Source organism: Pinus tabuliformis, chromosome 6, assembly GCF_031772625.1.
Source record: "Pinus tabuliformis cultivar Carrire ecotype Pingquan chromosome 6, CPIR1, whole genome shotgun sequence".
NCBI classification, from domain to species: Eukaryota; Viridiplantae; Streptophyta; class Pinopsida; order Pinales; family Pinaceae; genus Pinus; species Pinus tabuliformis.
This window is the reverse complement of record NC_142292.1, coordinates 1388454344-1388474520: the sequence shown is the minus strand read 5'-3', so window position 1 is coordinate 1388474520 and position 20177 is coordinate 1388454344. Positions and strand designations below refer to the sequence as shown.

The 20177-nt window shown below is 38.9% G+C and overlaps 1 protein-coding gene across 1 annotated transcript; it reads right to left on the bottom strand.

The window, feature by feature from the left end:
• Positions 1 to 14696: 14696 nt before the first annotated feature.
• On the bottom strand, positions 14697 to 18653 carry LOC149263810 (uncharacterized). Its single transcript, XM_089390875.1, has 3 exons — positions 16711 to 18653; positions 15800 to 15954; positions 14697 to 15718 (listed from the first exon to the last, which is right to left on the bottom strand). Exons 1-3 carry the CDS (start codon positions 18651 to 18653, stop codon positions 14697 to 14699), a joined length of 3120 nt encoding a protein of 1039 aa, XP_089247001.1.
• Positions 18654 to 20177: the final 1524 nt, after the last annotated feature.

Here is a 20177-nt window from a genome sequence, read left to right as displayed (position 1 = left end):
TATCATTTTTCCACTCCATTGGTTCAATTTATATGAAGACTGTGCTTTCTACAGAATCCCCTGAAAACCTATAGGATGATCCAGTAGGAATTACAATGGACCAGAAAACCTATAGCAAGCAATTCAAGGGGACATGGTAGGTTTTCCAGGTCCCATAAATTCATATTAGACATGATATAACACCTCACCTTGTCCATTATCATCATCCCTACACTCACCATTCAAAACCAAAAGATATCAATTTCTGCCAGTTATAAAAAAAAAAACGAAAAACAAAGGAGAGTAAGAGCATTACCCGAATGTCCCTTGCTCCACACACACACCTACTCCTTCTATCCATTCATTGCACCATCCTCACAACCACAGCTAGAGACATGATTAAGGAATTATGAGGGAGAAGCAGCTACAGGACATCCTATAGGAAATGTTGTAGTAGCCTCTCCCACAGAATGTTAATCATTAGCTACACGTTTTCAATAGGATGATCCAGGAGCTCCACAGCAGCAGAAGCATCAGATCTTCAGTCACGGATACCTGAAAAAGCCAAGAAACCATCAACAAAAAGCAAGAGGAGGAAGAAAAATGAACATGCAGCAAATAAACAACGCAACACCTTTGATCTTCGACAACTGCAGCATGGCATCAAAACCACAGGTAAGTATCCCGCTCACTCACTCATATGCATCATTTAATCAAAATTTTTAAGGGTTACGAGATAGTTGGTTTATAAGTGAAAAGGTGGCCAATTAACTTGGCCACCTTCGTTCAGTCATCACATGCAAAACTGGGTGTCCTCTCACACGTGGCTGCAGTCAACTCAAAGACAGAGGAGGAGTAGGACAAGAAGTGGTTAACTACAGATCTACGAGGTGGGAGCTAATTATGAGGAGTGGGAAATGATGAGGTGGTAGTGGGGACCAACGGTCCAAAAATGGCAACGTACCTCTGCTACCAGCACACCACCTCACCTCGAAATGCCATAAAGGGAAATAAAACATCATTTGCATGCATTCATGCATTTCACCTTCTCGAAACTCCCTCACTCAAGTCGCTCTCATAACTCTGGCCACCCACCAGAATCAAGGATCCATCATTCTGCAAGAGAATTTCTATAGGAGCATGCACAGGAATTCCTACAGGAAGAGTCTACAGGATACACAGAGGTAGTCTACAGGATAGGCAGAGAAGAGTTCAAGAGGGGATATCACAGGAATTTTCCACTGCCACCATTCTAAAGAGGTAGGCTATAAAAATCCATCCCCATTTACAAGCAAATGAACTAGAAATGCTCTAAAATCTAGTGAATTTAGCAACTGTGGGAGGTGAATTACATACACAGTAAACTCTATTTTCCTCCTAAATTTAAAATTTTTGTGTCAACCCTCTCATTTTCTCCTCAAGCCTCACAAGCAAAATGATAGGAGGGTTTAATAGGAGAGAACCCACAAACACTGTGAGGATACAACAACACCCCCAAGTGCTTGAAATCTTTACAAGACACAACTGGATGGGGTTTTTTGAAAAATTCATAGGGTATGATGATGAGGTGGCTCAAGAATTTGCTCATTCCCTCACTCCACATAGCAGAATCCATGCCACTATTTTAGTTAGAGGCCTCACTATAGATCTCACCCCAGAGCTCATCAGTAGGGTCACCACACTTCCCCTAGGAATTCCATGGAGAAAAGAAGACAAAGGAGACAGTCAGGTGGCAAAAAGGAAATTCTTTTTAGAAGGTGAAGAACCCACAGAGGACAAAAATGGAGTAAGGAGGGACAGTCTGCCATACCCATGGAGTGAGGTAGGCTACCAACTCATCAAATATATCTCATGTGAGGGTAGATATAGTGTTGTTTATGGCTACCATTTTAGGATCCTTGAAGAATTAAGATTTGGGGTAGAAACACTAGTTCACCAAAGACTCAACATATCCTATTTATTGATGCAATCACTCATAGACTCCAGAAACAAAGTAAATGAATGGAATTCCCAAAAATTGGCTCACCATGGGTTGATCAGGATCCTCATTGAGGATGCCCTCCAAAACCTCAGAATCCCTATAACATGGCCAATCTTCAGAGACTTGCTAGCAGAGGATGACATCAAAACCCTCACTTATGATGTTAGTCCTTCTGTCAGTGAGGAGGAGGCAAAACAGGAAGAAGAAGATATAGAGCTAGATAGGGATGAGATGGATGAAGAAGAAACTAATACAGAGGAACATGATGAAGCAAAAGAAGAAGAGGGAGAAGAGAAGGAGGATGATGATGGAACAGAGGAGGAAACTAAGGAAGAAACTGATGGAGATGAGGAAGAACAACAAGAGGAAGGAGATAAGAAAACAGAGAGGAAGAAGGCATTGAAACAAAAAGGGAAGAACACAAAGAGGAGTCACCTAGGGTGTCCCCAGAGGCTACTGAGAGGGAGGCAACAACTGCCCTCACTGCTCTCAGCACCCCAGTCAAGAAAAAAGGGAAAAGAAGGAGGCAAGCCCCACTATATTTCAGAACAAGAAAGAGCACAAGAATCAAACAAGGGAAGCCACAAGTATCAACAAAAATTCTAATTGAGATTGAAGATTCCCCTACACCAAGAGACAAAATGCCTTCCCCTAAGTCACCAATCACCTATGTAAGGAGGCCTAGTACCAGATCAACTTCCTTAAAGGGTAAGGCCATCCTACAGGATCCACAGCAAAACCTACAGGAAGCAAAAATAGTCCTACAGGATACTCTGCAAAAACTACAGGAAGCACAAAAATTGGAAGGCAAGGTAGGGGAGCAGCAAGAAACAAAAGAAGAAGACCCTGAAACAAAGGAACCAAGCCCCCAACCTAACCTAGACTCCTACTGTTGGTTTATTGAAGGAAGCGGGGTGATACCTCAAAAAAATTCCATCCCATTGTTTTTCGAACTTGAGAAGGAGAGGGACAGAACCCACCGATGGATGCAAATCACCAAGTCAAAAGGGGTGGAAGACATTGGGCACATGGAAGAGAAGCTCAAATAAATGGGCAAAGAGCTAAGTGGCTTAAGGGACAGAGAAGCAATAATGAGAGACCAACTTGAGAGGGAAAATGCATGGCTGAGGGGACAGTTGTAGAAAAGTGAGAACCAACTAGCATGTATGGATAGCCTCTCCTTGGAGGCCATCCATTATAGGATTCCAGCTAGATCCTATGCTCTTTACCTCAAAGAATAGTGGCTGCAGTTTCAGATTAAAACACTAGCACAAAGGGGCACCATGCCATTTCAGGACTACAGGCAATTTATTGATCTTTGTGATCAAAGTACACTAGAGGATAGGACCAACATGGCTGAGTTTTATTTGCACAACATGGCACTCACAGACATGAATGTTTGGGATCCTAATGCCAAGCTAGGAGATCTACAATTAATGGCTTTGGGATCATGTATGAACCATGAGGAATCAAGGGCTGCAGATATGAAAAGAATATTGACTAGAGAGCAAAATGAACCTCTTTTCATTAGAGCCGAACAATAAAATCCCATGGCCATAATCAGAACCCATAATTTGATTGCAAATGACCCTTAGCTAGCACCTAGATATCTTCCTACCCAAGAGCAATAAATTTCATATTTTGAGGATATGTTTAGGCTGCTAGGAGATGATAGTATACATGCATGCTAAGGAGATGGAACACACTACCACACAGCTTGAAGATCAGGGAATATCACTCCCCTCAAAGGTTAAGAGAGGCACTCAACAGAACACCTATGTATAAGAAATCAATGCAAAGGTTGAAGGTCAATTGGATAGGCCTAAAAATCAGTCCACCACTATTCCTTGGGATGCTAGAAGGGAGAAAAGAAGAAGAGGATAAGAGGCAGTGGGAAGAAGTAGAAAAGAAAGCAGGCTTCTATGAACAAGAAGAAGAGACCATAGTGGAGGCATGGAATGAAGGAGAGGCTACCAGAGCTATGAAGGACATGGACATTGACTAAGTTTCTCAGAGGATGAGAAACACTTTCAGTAGGGGGGTGATGATGAGCCTCATCATTGGGTAATTATATGGGCCTTAATTCACCTCCTAGCCTAGTCAAACCAACTATTCTCACAACTTATTGCATACTTTTGATTATATTTTGTTTATGAGATGAGTTAGAGTTGGATATTTTTCTTTGTGGTTTAATGTGCATTTAATGCAGGATTAAAGGATAAAAGCAAGGAATTTTGGCAAAGACCTTGGTCAAAACTCAAATGGGACAAGGAAGAGGAATTATAGGAGGTAAATCCTCCTCATTTAATACCCCTCCATTCGAATATTCCTCCATCAGCTCGGAGTGCAAACAGCCAAATCATGAGGACTAGAAGGCAGTCAAGAAATTGAAATACAAAGCACCAGTTTATCTCGAGTTTGGGAGCCGAGCCTCCCTAATTTTAAGGAATTCGTTGGAGATTTCAGATGTATAAGTAGAGAGGCTTAGGACCTCAGTAGGATTCGGAATTTTGGATTATAAAACTCTACTCTATTTTTGAGCTGCAAGACTTGTGACAGTTTTTGATGTAATCCATTTTTTTGATAATAAGAATGAGTTTTGTTTTGAGCCAGCACTGAGTTAGCTCAAAGGGGTAAAGCTCTTGGGTTAGGGCCCAACACTAGCAGCCAAGGCTCCTCTTTATTGTACATGTATGTTAGCATAGATTCATAGTTTGATTATTCATTTGCTTAAGTAGTTGCATTTCCATTACAACAGTGTAGATTAGATTGGTTGTATGTTAGTTTGCTTCCATTTGTGTCTTCTTTCATTTAGTAGGTTAGCAAGGAGAAAAAGGATCACCACAAGGTTGTCAGCAAGTGTCTCGGCCTCACTTCCTCCATCTGGGACCATGACTAGAGGAAGAGACCCTTAAGCAACCCCAAAAACACAGATTTCTAGTTCTTGCATGAGCTTTGGAGTTTGTTGTCTTGATTCAACATTTGGTTCATTTCATTTTCATGCATAATATGGGCAATTGATTCATTCTTTTCTAGTTTATGAAGATGTATCTTGTTTCCTAGTTCTTGAAAGACACACATGTTTTAAGCACTGCAAATACTTTAGGAGGAGGTATAGACTTCATCACCAGCATCCATCTTCCACCTCATCAACCTTAACCATTTCTTGTTCCACCATCACCCTCACTAGTTTTTTTTGGTCCTTTTTCATTTAAATTCCCCCAAACACATTGAGTGAATCTAGCCATCTATTCTCTTAGATATTGACTCCTGAGTGTTCCTATACCTTCTAACACCCTATCCCACTCATCACACCTCTTTTCTCAGCTTCCCAACACTTCCAACACCTCACAATTAGCTCTCGGTTGTATCTTGTAGGTTTCCTATAATCCTACAAGATCACCCTGTAGGTTTCTAGTGCATCTTGTAGGTTTTCCTGAAACGGCATGTTTTGAGGCCAAATTGATGGGGAACCTCTGGGAAGTCACAAAAATACTCCTAGGACCCTTCCACCCCATCCAATCACTCCATAAGCCTTTTATCCATCCTCAACCACCTTCCATCCACCTGTCACATCCATAAGAACAATTAAATTGCATGCTTGATTTTACCAAAAAACCCAAAAAAAACCATTAGTCGACGCGTTTCAAAGCAACCAGTGTGGTTCATCGTCAGGACAAGTTGAAGAAACAGATCCAGCTTAGCAAGTTAAATAGTCTGAGCAGAGCCTCCAATGGTTAACTTGACCAACGGCTAATTTTGACTTTAGGACCATGGTCATAAACTTTTAAAGGAAATTAGTTATATTAGGTGACCCATCTCGTAAAATATATATATATATATATATATATATATATATATATATATAATTTTAATTGGTGTTAATAGTTAGTTAAAAGGTATTATTTAATAATTAAAAATTATAAGTTATTTAGTATTCAAATGGAAAGTAGTTATATAAAGAACAATTCTTATAATATATGTCTAAATTAAATGTATATATCAATATAAATATAAATTAATAGGTTGTTAAGATAAAAGTTAGTTAGAATTAATAAATATATTAGAACGAGAAAATAAGATTAAGTTAACTTAAAAATTTAAATAAAAAATAATAATAATAAAATAAATAAATAATAGATAGATAACGAGAAAATAATATTAAAAAATAAAAATAAAAATAAATAAATAACGAGAAAATAATATTAAGTTAAAAAAATGACAAGAAAATAATATCTAATAATAATAATAATAATAATAATGATAATGATAAAATAAATAAATAAATAAATACTTAAATAAGAGGAGCCAAAAAACGAGGAGTGGGGGCAGAAAAACGACTAAGAAGAGAGTGTTGGGATCCAACACCTACTGATTTTCTAGCCATCTTCTCTATTGAGATTGCTCCGCCTCTTTTCAATCTCAAGAGCTTCCTTAAATTTCCAATGATGGAAGTGCGAAACCGTAGCAATAACACTCGCCTCCTCAATACAAACATGATGATTGGTTTTTTCTACATGTTCAGCTAAAGCGGAAGACTTTGCTCTTCTATGCTTAAGGTCAGCTGCGTGCTCACTAATCCTTTGATTAATGGAGCGACCAGTCTCACCAATATAGGGGGTCCCATAGGAACAGGGGATAATATATACCCCTTTCATATCTTTGGGGTCGATAGGATCCTTCACTGATCTGAGGGACGAACGAATGGTGTTAAGGGGCCTAAAGGTCACAGGGACACTATGCATCTTGAGAATCCTTGCAATATAAATAAATAACGAGAAAATAATATTATGTTCAAATATATATATATATATATATATATCTATATATATATATATATATATATATATATATATATATATATATATATATATAAGAGGAGCCAAAAAACGAGGAGGGGGGCAGAAAAATGAGTAAGAAGAGAGTGTTGGGATCCAGTACCAACTGATTTTCTAGCCATCTTCTCTATTGAGATAGTTCGGCCTCTTTTCAATCTCAAGAGCTTCCCTAAATTTCTGATGATGGAAGTGTGAAACCTTAGCAATAACACTAGCCTCCTCAATACAAACATGATGATTGGTTTTTTCTACATGTTCAGCTAAAGCGGAAGACTTTGCTCTTCTATGCTTAAGGTCAGCTGCGTGCTCACTAATCCTTTGATTAATGGAGCGACCAGTCTCACCAATATGGGGGGTCCCATAGGAATAGGGGATAATATATACCACTTTCATATATTTGGGGTCGATAGGATCATTCACTGATCCGAGGGACGAACGAATGGTGTTAAGGGGCCTAAAGGTCACAGGGACACTATGCATCTTGAGAATCCTTGCAATCTTATCAGTGGTCCCCTGAACAAACAGAAGATGGACACCTAGAATCCATTCCTTCGGTTCCCTTTTAGTCAGATAATTCTTGGCGGCTTTAAGGAAAGCCTTCTGACCTAAGGATTGCAAGGATTCTCAAGATGCATAGTGTCCCTATGACCTTTAGGCCCCTTAACACCATTCGTTCGTCCCTCAGATCAGTGAAGGATCCTATCGACCCCAAAGATATGAAAGGGGTATATATTATCCCCTGTTCCTGTGGGACCCCCTATATTGGTGAGACTGGTCGCTCCATTAATCAAAGGATTAGTGAGCACACAGCTGACCTTAAGCATAGAAGAGCAAAGTCTTCCGCTTTAGCTGAACATGTAGAAAAAACCAATCATCATGTTTGTATTGAGGAGGCTAGTGTTATTGCTAAGGTTTCGCACTTCCATCATCGGAAATTTAGGGAAGCTCTTGAGATTGAAAAGAGGCCGAGCAATCTCAATAGAGAGGATGGCTGGAAAATCAGTAGGTGTTGGATCCCAACACTCTCTTCTTAGTCGTTTTTCTGCCGCCCCCCCCCCCCCCCCTTCCTCATTTTTTGGCTCCTCTTATTTATGTATTTATTTATTTATTATTATTATTATTATTGATATTATTTTCTCATCATTTTTTTACCTTAATATTATTTTCTCGTTATTTATTTATTTTTATTTTATTTTATTTTTATTTTTATTTTTTAATATTATTTTCTCGTTATCTATCTATTATTATTATTTTTTTTCATTTAGATTTTTAAGTTAACTTAATCTTATTTTCTCGTTCTAATATATTTATTAATTCTAACTAACTTTTATCTTAACAACCTATTAGTTTATATTTATATTTATATATACATTTAATTTAGACATATATTATAAGAAATGTCCTTTATATAACTACTTTCCATTTGAATACTAAATAACTTATAATTTTTAATTATTAAATAATACCTTTTAACTAACTATTAACACCAATTAAAATTATTTTATATATATATATATATATATATATATATTTTACGGGATTGGTCACCTAATATAACTAATTTCCTTTAAAATTTTATGACCATGGTCCTAAAGTCAAAATTAGCCATTGGTCAAGTTAACCATTGGAGGCTCTGCTCAGACTATTTAACATGCTAAGCTGGATCTGTTTCTTCAACTTGTCTTGACGATGAACCACACTGGTTGGTTCGAAACGCATCGACAAATGGTTTCTCATGTGATTTTCGCCGAAAAATCTCTCGTAAACTTGATATGGATCACAGAAGCCTCAACTATACAAAACACAAAAAAGTGAAAACAAATTTAGTTTAGTTTTCTTGCTCACACATTGGTATGGTTTGATGCTTATTACTTCTGTAACTTAGATAGTAGTATTAGGTTAGTGTTGATTTAGCAATTCTGCTTAGCATAGTTGTTTAAATGGTTATTTAGGATAGGGTGTGATTTAGCATTACATGTTATTTTCCTTATTACTGCAGTAGAGTAGCTCTCTTAGAATAGATTTACTCTTCTTCCATAAAAGAATCAAGCTTCTTCTGACTCTATAGAAGTTTGGCTTGGAACCCCTAGGGTCTCTCGCCGGATGAACAGTGACAATAGGCAGGACCTTCACTTTTACTTGTGCATATAGCACTGTCACCTCCAAGTTTGTACGAACCTCGAGTTGATAAGTAAAGTTGGTAGCCCAAGAGTTGTAGCATCCTTGCTGCAATATTGGTGCTCATCAGTGTTGTGAATGATAATTAGAGCCGGTAGTTATACTGAAGGTGTTATTTTCACTTACGGATTTATATTAAGATAGTGTTTGTAAACAGAAGTTGTTTCACTAAAGAATAGATTTTTACAAACATACAGTTCGATACCAAGGATAGTATTGAAAATAAAAAGAAGTGGCAGAAGTATATGTAAGGGAACCAAGAATTTATATATGATTTACCTTTTTCTATGAAAATTTATGATTGTCTAATTAGGAGTATAAGAGTATATAGATAGTTGGTGCTCAGAATCTCCTGAGATAATAGTGAAAATAAGTATGAATATTACTTTAATTCGCAAAGCATACATGCATTTAAATGTTACATCCTTCCGAATAATGTCACTACTACTATATAAGGAAAGAATTAAATTTCTTCAATGGGATTTTACTATTGTAGCATCAAAGAATAATAGCATAAACTCGGAAGATAAAATATATATACACATGTGAATATACATTGTATTCATATTATAAAACATCAAAATAAGTTTTATTGAATAAGTGTTAGTGAATAATTTCTAATGAAAGCTATAGACTTATCAAGATATCAAACCACAATTGCTGCTGAGAATGGGCCCTTTATAAATGAGTCTTCTGTGAAACATCTTAGAGTATCTATAATTAGTTGTTACTTAGTTGAATATTTTCTAAAATGTAGCATGAACTAAGACAAATCAAGTATAAAATGACAATGAAATTTGTCTTTAATGAGAGTGCATTTATGTTGCTTGAAGCATCCTAGAAGAGAAATTAAGTAGCATTATGCCAACCTAGAAGAAACAGACTGTGTGTTAATGAAACTTCGGGTTGACCATAAGTGTTGATTGTATTCAAGGTAAATGAAGGTATGAGTACCTGAAATATTTTATAAAAGGGTTTAGTGAGTATATTGGACACAATTGCAATCAGTGATACAAAAAATATGAAATGAATTATTATCAGAGAAGGGAAGAGTTTTTTACCTTATATAATAGAGGATAATCTCCAATTTTTTATTGCACAATGAATGAATGAAGAAAAACTTGACAAGGAATTTCAAGCTATATATATATATATATATATATATATATATATATATATATATATATATATAGATAGATCTTGATTAGGTTGTTTGTAGATAAGACTCATACAATGCGTTGTCAACTTCTTCAAGCTAATCAACATATAATCAAGTTAATATATAATCTACAAACAACTTAATCAAGCTTTTATTTATATATATAAATGAAATATTTATTAATAGTAATTCAGAATAGAACTTGTTAATATATGCCCAATGAAAAAGAGACATTGTAGAAATTAAAGTGTAGCTCAAACATAATTTCCTCCATAAAAATTGTAATATAGGTCATAGTTTGTGAAGAAATTTTCTAGTAAGTGCATCCATAAAAACTGTAATATAGGTCATAGTTTGTGAAGAAATTGAGTAGAGAAAGATATATATACATAATTCTCTTAACACTTCATACGCAAAACATTATAGCCATAAAGAGTTAAGGTGTGAATAAATCGGACAAGGAAGAGAAATATAATAGATAAGTTTACCAGTTCTCATAACGAAAGGTAAAAGACTTCTTCTCTTTGTTTTAACATAAGAGAAAAACTAGAGTTGCACAAAGGAAAATAAACTTCCTACAACCCTAGGAATTTGTTACAAAGAATAGGATAAGTTTACCATTTCTTGTAACCACAGGTAAAAGACTTCTTCTCTTTGTTTTAACATAAATGGAACCCCAAAAACCCTGAAACGATATTACGAGGGTCAGGAATAATTGAAAATTAATACTACCAGCAAAGATAGGTTTTTTTTTAATTCATGGAAGGGAAATGTTGCTTACCCAAAATCAGAGATAGTGGGTCGACTGTAGCAGTATGAAATCCTACTTCAGGATACTAGAAATGGAAACCTGAGAAAAAGAATCATTAACAAAATTTGTAAATTCGTGTAAAGATTAAGAAAATTGAACAAAATTGAAATAAGAATCAGACAGATTAAATAGTTCTTACCTAGACTTTAAGCTGGGAAACAAAATCAATCAGTAAAAATACCAATGTGACAACTTTTGCTAAGTCAACCGCCATATGCGACATTTGGAGGATAAATGATTAAGAAATAGAACGAACATCATTTATCCTCATAACTATAATTATTGGTGAGAAAATAACAAGTGTGTTTTCGTTTCGAACTAAACTTTAGTTGTAACAAGGGCGCATGGTTAGTTTTCTCTGTCACTTAATTTAATAAACTTTAATTGTAACAAGGAGTATAATTATTTTTTTTGTCACTTAATTTAATAAAATAGTTTAATATCATAATGTGTTGTTTTTTAGAGAAATATCATAATGTATTGTATGTACTTCAAACAATAATAAAATTGTAAAATGAGTTGTATGAATATTTGTTTAATTAATTTTTTAATAAAATTAAACATTTTTTTGGTAGATAAAGGTTATATATATATAATTGACATTGAAGATAATGATAACAAGTTAATAATTATTTATTTACTATTGAATGATGGCAATTTTTTTATATAATGTTCATATTATAATACACATGTCATGTCATTAGAGTATAGATTGATATAATGAGAGCTATACAAATTGTACACATGTTATTTTTACATATTTTTTCAAATTTACATTTTTTGAATTATTTTTTGTAAATTAAAAAATAAAACCCATAAAAATGGTCTATTCAATACTTTACACCAATGAGAAAATGGAATTTTTGAATTTAATTACAAATCATTTGTGTTTATGGTACACAGTAATTAATATATAATATTATTTTCAAATTATTTATATTTATTGTACATAGTAATTAATGATATAGTACATAGTAATTAATGATATAGTACACAAAAGTCAATTCTTGTAATGATTACACAATAAGAGGAGAGACATTTGAAACAATCATATTTAAAATAAATAGAAATAAATTTTATTTAAAAATAATAAATTTAATTTCATAATGTTAAATTTTGAATAAATTTTAATTTTTTTAGTAAAAACAAAACTAATATCAAGTCAATGAAAAACTTAATACATTATACCTTGCTAGCAGCAGGTATAATAAGTGGCATTGATAGCCCAGCCCTACGGGTGACGTGGATAACTTAACCACATGGTCACTCTACAGGCCCTCGGTAGGTGAACTGTCACCTTTTATGGGTTAAAGTCAAATCTCCGTAGATTCGACCTGCTTTCAATCTGCAAATATTTATTACCAACCTTCTTCCCGGTTGGGGATGGCCACCTGCCAGTTCGCCCGGTCTATCCGCCTCCCGCCTTTGTTAAACCCTACTCTTTGCGTTTCGGGTCATTTTACTTCCTGTTGGCTCAGTTAAGTTCTGCTCGGTGGGTTTTGGTGATGGTTCTCCGGACTCGAACCTGGTTCTGCTCCACGGTGTTTTCTATGGACATTACACTCTGCCCATGTCCTGGGTCTTACTCTGTTGCGGTTCCTGGTGGTTTGTTGTGCCTTCGGGCTTTCTTTGCTGTGTTAATGAGTTGCTTGGGCGCGCGTGACCTTGCTGGTCTTCGCCTGTGTGTAATGGTAAGTTTTTGGTTTTATATGCGCTCTCTGTCACCTGGTTTCTTCTGCTTTCGTTACTTAGCTGTGTTTACTGTACAGATTGACTGCAACTTCGGCGCTCCTGGTTTGCTGAGTTCATCTTCGCCTCCGAAGGTAACATATGGTTCTCTGATTTACTCTGTTCCTGTTCCTGTTACAATTTCTCACGGCTCTTGTGCCTTGTTCAGCTAGGGTTATCGGGTTTGGTCTCGCCGGTCTCCTTGTCAACTTGTCTGTAAGTATTATGCGTTTCTTTCGCTGCACATCTCCTTTTCTTTGCTCTCTGGTTTCAATCTACCCCTGGCTTGCCAAACTCTGTTCTAACCTCGCTCTGTTTTGTATGCAGGTTGACCTGGTGGCTAGCTGTCGAGGGTTTTGGGCACATTCAACCTTCGGCTCCACTCGAACCTGACTATCCTCGCAAACTGGTAGGGTTTGCTCCTTCTTTGATGTAGCTGTAGATTACGGAGGGTTTGGTAGTTTAGGTGTTAGCTCTGTGAGGGTTGTGTTGAGTCGGCCGTGCCTCTTCCGGCGTTTCGTGACTTCTGTATCTCTGTTCTCATGTAACAATATTTAGAGTCGCGGCTTTGAAATGGTGTTTTGTATTTTGATAATATTCAGGGGTTTGTAATCTGTGTGACTTGGTAACAATCCACAGTCATGTGGCGAATTTTATTAAGTTAACCTCCCTTTCTGCATACAATACTTGTGTTATTTTTGTAAAGGAAAAAATGAAACAGTGGTTGTATTTCTTGGTACCTGTTTGCCTTTGTAACAACCGTAAAGTTCTGTGCTCTTGCTTGCTGTAGATGTATGTCCGCAACGCTTCTTTCGTTGTTTCGATACAATGGGTGTCTGTAGAATGTTTCTTGTTGTAGACTTGATTTCAAATGGATGTCTGTAGGTGTCCTTCCGTTATTTCACTTCCTGTTGCAGTTAGTGCCTATTCGTTCCTATCTCATTCTTAGAATACACAGAAAAGATTTTATACATACATATGAAAATATCAGCAGTAGATTATTTCATTGGCAAAATAATATAATTGTGTTACAGAGGTTTTGTCTTGCTGTCTGTTATTCTTGTGCTGAAGGGGTCTCCTCTCCCTTTGTTTTTTTTCCTGTTTTTAAATACATGGAGAGCATAACTGCTTCCCCTATTTCAGTTGAACTGTTCAACCCGAATTTTATAACTGCCATCTAGTTTCTTTTAACAAAGAGTTAACTAAATACTATTCATCTCCTAAGCTAAAACAACTTACAATTAAAATGCTCTGAAATAAAATGAAGTAAACAATAATTAAAAGAAAAAGAAAACAACAACCAACTTAATGACCTGTCCACCCAAGCTCGTAATCTTTGTCCTGTTCTGTTCTCCTTCCGTGAGTCAGTCAACTGTCATTTGTCTCCTCGGAGCTGGATGCTCCTGCATCAGGCTCCCGGGGTGGTAAAAAGTCATGGCTCCGTTCCATGAGGTCGTCAACAGAATAGCCTGCTTTTTGTATCTGCGTTGCGTTGAGCCATGAACTGTCCTCTATCGGACGGTTCTTCCACTTGACCAAATACCGCAGATATTCCTTCCTGCGTGTGCGCCTAGCTACCTGTGTGTCCAGAATCCTTTCGATCTCAAGGGGTGGTGCCGTTGGCAACTGTCTCGTCCATGAATTGTCTCCATAACTGGTGTCCCGCGGTGGTTTTGCTGTTGTATTGTCTTCCGAATCAGCGACATAGGGAAACAGATCTGCCACATTAAAAATGGGAGAAATACCAATCCCGGGTGGCAACTGTAGCTCATAAGCGTTCGCAGAAAATTTTCGGATGATTTTGCAGGGACCGATCTTCTTAAATTTTAATTTGCTGTACTCCCGTTTTGGAAACCTCTCCTTACGTAAATACGCAAGGACTTCATCCCCAACGTTAAACTGAACTTCCCGACGCCTTGTATCAGCTCGCTGTTTATACCTTTGACTACTGTCTTGTAATTTCAGCTTGACCTGCTCGTGTAAATTGCTCATCGCTTGAGCGAAATCTTCTCCATCAGCGCTTCATTTTTCGAGCTTCCCCAAATCTCGTAATTCATGCACTCCTCGCGGATGCATGCCGTACAAAATCTGGAACGGACTGTAACCAGTGCTGCGGTTAGGTGAATCGTTGTATGCGAATTCCGCCTGAGCAAGTACACGGTCCCACGTCCGGGAATTTTCACCTGTTAAACTCCGAAGTAAGTTTCCCAGACTCCTGTTTACTACTTCCGTCTGACCATCAGTCTGCGGATGAGAAGCGGAGCTGAACTGTAACTGGGTATCCAACTTCTTCCACAGAGTTCGCCAAAAATGACCGGTGAACTTTACATCCCTGTCAGAGATAATGGATCTTGGAAGTCCATGCAACCGAACGATCTCAGTAAAAAAAAAATGTGCTATATAAGTGGCATCGCTGGTTTTCTTGCAAGGTACAAAGTGTGCCATCTTCGAAAATTGGTCTACCACAACCATTACTGAATCGAAGCCCCGTTGTGTCTTAGGCAAACCCAGAACAAAATCCATGCTAACGGAATCCCATGGTCGGCTCGGAATAGGTAATGGCAAATAAAGACCAGTGTTCTGACTGTGACCCTTTGCCAGTTGACAAACTTTGCATCTACTCACGTACCTCTGCACATCCCGCTGCAATTTTGGCCAAAAATAGAAATGTCGTACCTGAGCAATCGTTTTGTCTATACCAAAGTGTCCAGCCAGACCCCCACTGTGTTTTTCCTGAATAATGTTCTCTCGCATAGAACAGTTGGGAATACACAACTGCCCTCCCTTAAACAACAATCCTTCCTGTAGATTATAGTCCAACCACATGCTGCTATTTCTCAACAGAGGGTTTTGGCAAGCCTCATAGGCCTCCTTAAAATCGGTATCTGTTTGATACAGCTCCTTTAGGTGCTCAAAGCCCAAAACCTGCATCGTGCTTTCCTGTAGAAGCAATGTCCTTCTACTCAGTGCATCTGCCACCTTGTTTGCTTGCCCACTAATGTGTTTTAGTACAAATGTAAAATTCTGCAGGTACTCAACCCAAGCTGCATGCTTATGGTTCAATTTATGTTGCTGCATAATGTACTGCAATGCAGAGTTATCCGTAAATAAAACAAACTCATTACCTAACAGATAATGTCGCCAATGCTTCAAGGCTTGTACAATTGCGTAAAACTCTTTGTCGTAGGTTGAGTATTTCTGCCTGCTCTCGTTCAGCTTTTCACTGAAATAAGCGACCGGTCTGTCCTCCTGACTAAGTACTGCCCCAATGGCTGTACCACTGGCATCGCAACGAACTTGAAAAAGTTTGTTGAAATCAGGCAGCCTCAATATCGGTCTTTCGGTAATCTTCTTTTTCAAAATCTGAAAACTACTTTCTGCTGCTTCGGTCCAGTGAAAAGGCTGGTTTGCCTTCTTGATCGTATCCAACATAGGTGCGCAGATCTCGCTGAAATTTCTGATAAACTTCCTATAAAAACTTGCTAGCCCGTGGAAACTTCGGACTTCAAATAAACTTTTCGGAGAAGGCCAGCTAACTATAGCTGCCACCTTTTCTGGGTCCATTTTCAGTTCATTTTCTGCAATTACAAAACCCAGATACACTAATTCTCGCTGAAAAAAAGTACACTTTTTCAGATTAATTAGCAGCTTGTTTTGCTGCAGCTTCCTCAACACACTCTGCAAATGCCTGAAATGTTCCTCTTTAGTCTTACTAAAAATCAAAATGTCGTCCAGGTAAACTATTACAAACTTACCATTGAATTCCTTCAGTACCTCATTCATCAGGCGCATGAATGTGCTGGGAGCGTTGCTCAACCCAAATGGCATCACCAGCCACTCATATAAGCCTTCATTTGTCTTGAAAGCTGTCTTCCACTCATCTCCTTCTCGAATTCGAATCTGGTGATATCCACTCTTCAAGTCAATTTTCGAGAAATAAGCTGCCCCGCTCAGGCAGTCCATCATATCGTCCATCCTTGGTAAGGGAAACCTGTACCTAACAGTAATTTTGTTTATGGCTCTGGAATCCGTGCACATTCGCCATTCTCCTCCCTTCTTCGGAGCCAAAACGGTTGGTACTGCACAGGGGCTCATGCTTTCTCGAATTAACCCTTTGTCCAATAACTCCTGGACCTGTTTCCTGATTTCTTCATGGTCCTTAGGACTCATACGATAAGCTGCTTTATTTGGCAGACTTGCCCCTGGTATAAAGTCAATACAGTGACTAATACCTCTCCTTGGTGGTAGTTCATCTGGAAGGTCATCCACCACGATGTCCCCAAATTCTTGCAGCAGCTTTTGAACTTCTTCGGGCAAATCTGAAATCTGCGTATGTAGTACCACTGCCTTTGGTCTTCTTATGACAACAAAATTTACTTCGTTGTCCTCAATCTGTTTTATAAATTCCTTTTCGCCCATCAGCAATGCCTTCACCCCACTGGTTTCTGCTGCACTTTCCTCTTTGATGGGTACAAGCGTGTGCTTGATCCCATCTTTAATAAACTTATAACAATTGGTTTTTCCATCATGAACTGCACTTCTATCAAACTGCCAAGGTCGTCCCAACAGTAGGTGACAGACATCCATTGGCATGACATCGCAGAGAATCTTATCCTTGTACCTGCCTATCTGAAACTCCACCTCACACTGTTCGTCAACTAACAGCTGATGTCCCTTTTGCAGCCATGACACTTTGTAGGGAGTAGGGTGCTTCAATTTTTTTAATCCCAGCTTCTCCACCATCTCCACAGCCACTAAATTGTCGGTACTCCCACTGTCAATGATCAGTTTGCAGCACTTACCCTGTGACTTGCAGACAGTTCGGAACAAAGCCTTTCGCTGATCCGGTTCTGCAACCTCTTTTGCTGGTTTTAACAGCACCTTATTCAACACCAAAGCTTCACCTGTCTCTGGTGCGTTTTCCGCTTCTTGAGGTATTGCCTCAGCATCCTCTGACTGAGCAACATAAGCTCCTCTTCCACCTGCTGGTTCACCTTCAGGACAGTCATACGACTTGTGTCCCAATTTGTGGCAGCGATAGCACTGGACAGTTCCCCTGCCCCGACCATTTCCTCGCCCTCGCTGAGGTGGTCGTCCTCCTCTAGTGCTATTGTCCTTTTCTGCTGTTCCAGCATACTTAGAACTGCTGCCTTCTTCACTTGAACCTGTACCTCGGCCTCTGCCAAACATCTTACCTTTTCCCCTGCCAGTTCCACCTCCTCTCCTGGCGTTTTGCTTCCGGTTAATTTTCTCCTCTGCCTTCAGTGCAAACTGGTAGGCTTCATCCAACGTCCGGGGTGAAAGGATACCGATTTCATCCAGTATTTCCCCCCTCAAACCATTCACAAATCTGGCTGTTTTCTCCGGGGTGTCTTCCACATACCCTGCTCGCAAATTTAACTTATAAAACTCCTCTGTAAATTCTTTAACAGTCATTCCCCTTTGTTTCAAGTTCTGCACCTGTCTGTACAACATAATCTGATAATCTTTCGGCAGAAATTTTTCCTTCAGTTTGGCCTCCATTCTGGACCATTTCTTTATAGGCTGTTTGTGAAGCCTCTTCCTCTCCGCCTGAATGCTGTCCCACCACAAGGACGCATGTCCCTTCAGCTTGGTGGCGGCGAACTTCACCTGTTTGTCCTCACTAGTTTCCTCAAATTCAAAATATTTGTTTACTTCACTTAACCAATCCAATAACACGTCTGCAGACAGACTTCCATCGTAAGTAGACAGCTCATGTTTTGGTTTATGACTGGACAGCAAAACTGACTTCAACAATCGGAATTCCGGTGTCACCCCCTCAAATTCATCTTCTGGTTCTGCCACATCTTCGTCACTGTCATCTGCTGGGTTTCTCCTTCCCCCAGCTTCTACTGCTTCCAATCGTTCTCGCAAGACGCGGATCTCCTCACGGAGTCCCTCTTCTGCTACCCTCCGGACCGCTCTTCCTCTTCCTCTTCCTCTTCTGCCAACCTCCATTTGCTCCTACTCAACAAACCTGCTCTGATACCACTTTTGATAGCCCAGCCCTACGGGTGACGTGGATAACTTAACCACGTGGTCACTCTACAGGCCCTCGGTAGGTGAACTGTCACTTTTTATGGGTTAAAGTCAAATCTCCGTAGATTCGACCTGCTTTCAATCTGCAAATATTTATTACCAACCTTCTTCCCGGTTGGGGATGGCCACCTGCCGGTTCGCCCGGTCTATCCGCCTCCCGCCTTTGTTAAACCCTACTCTTTGTGTTTCGGGTCATTTTACTTCCTGTTGGCTCAGTTAAGTTCTGCTCGGTGGGTTTTGGTGATGGTTCTCCAGACTCGAACCTGGTTCTGCTCCACGGTGTTTTCTATGGACATTACACTCTGCCCATGTCCTGGGTCTTACTCTGTTGCGGTTCCTGGTGGTTTGTTGTGCCTTCGGGCTTTCTTTGTTGTCTTAATGAGTTGCTTGGGCGCACGTGACCTTGCTGGTCTTCGCCTGTGTGTAATGGTAAGTTTTTGGTTTTATATGCGCTCTCTGTCACCTAGTTTCTTCTGCTTTCGTTACTTAGCTGGGTTTACTATACAGATTGACTGCAACTTCGGCGCTCCTGGTTTGCTGAGTTCATCTTCACCTCCGAAGGTAACATATGGTTCTCTGATTTACTCTGTTCCTGTTCCTGTTACAATTTCTCACGACTCTTGTGCCTTGTTCAGCTAGGGTTATCTGGTTTTGGTCTCGCCGGTCTCCTTGTCAACTTGTCTGTAAGTATTATGCGTTTCTTTCGCTGCACATCTCCTTTTCTTTGTTCTCTGGTTTCAATCTACCCCTGGCTTGCCAAACTCTATTCTAACCTCGCTCTGTTTTGTATGCAGGTTGACCTGGTGGCTAGCTGTCGAGGGTTTTGGGCACATTCAACCTTCGGCTCCACTCGAACCTGACTATCCTCGCAAACTGGTAGGGTTTGCTCCTTCTTTGATGTAGCTGTAGATTACGGAGGGTTTGGTAGTTTAGGTGTTAGCTCTGTGAGGGTTGTGTTGAGTCGGCCGTGCCTCTTCCGGCGTTTCGTGACTTCTGTATCTCTGTTCTCATGTAACAATATTTAGAGTCGCGGCTTTGAAATGGCGTTTTGTATTTTGATAATATTCAGGGGTTTGTAATCTGTGTGACTTGGTAACAATCCACAGTCATGTGGCGAATTTTATTAAGTTAACCTCCCTTTCTGCATACAATACTTGTGTTATTTTTGTAAAGGAAAAAATGAAACAATGGTTGTATTTCTTGGTACCTGTTTGCCTTTGTAACAACCGTAAAGTTCTGTGCTCTTGCTTGCTGTAGATGTATGTCCGCAACGCTTCTTTCGTTGTTTCGATACAATGGGTGTCTGTAGAATGTTTCTTGTTGTAGACTTGATTTCAAATGGATGTCTGTAGGTGTCCTTCCGTTATTTCACTTCCTGTTGCAGTTAGTGCCTATTCGTTCCTATCTCATTCTTAGAATACACAGAAAAGATTTTATACATAC

Excerpts from the sequence above, each read along its gene's own strand:
- LOC149263810 (XM_089390875.1), bottom strand. The coding sequence starts at position 18,653 with ATGGAGGTTGGCAGAAGAGGAAGAGGAAGAGGAAGAGCGGTCCGGAGG. Across the intron at positions 15,955-16,710 it reads AAGGGAGGAGAATGGCGAAT|TGGTACAGCCATTGGGGCAG; the intron begins GTGCACGGATTC and ends TTGCGATGCCAG. Across the intron at positions 15,719-15,799 it reads TTGGCGACATTATCTGTTAG|CTTGGGTTGAGTACCTGCAG; the intron begins GTAATGAGTTTG and ends ATAAGCATGCAG.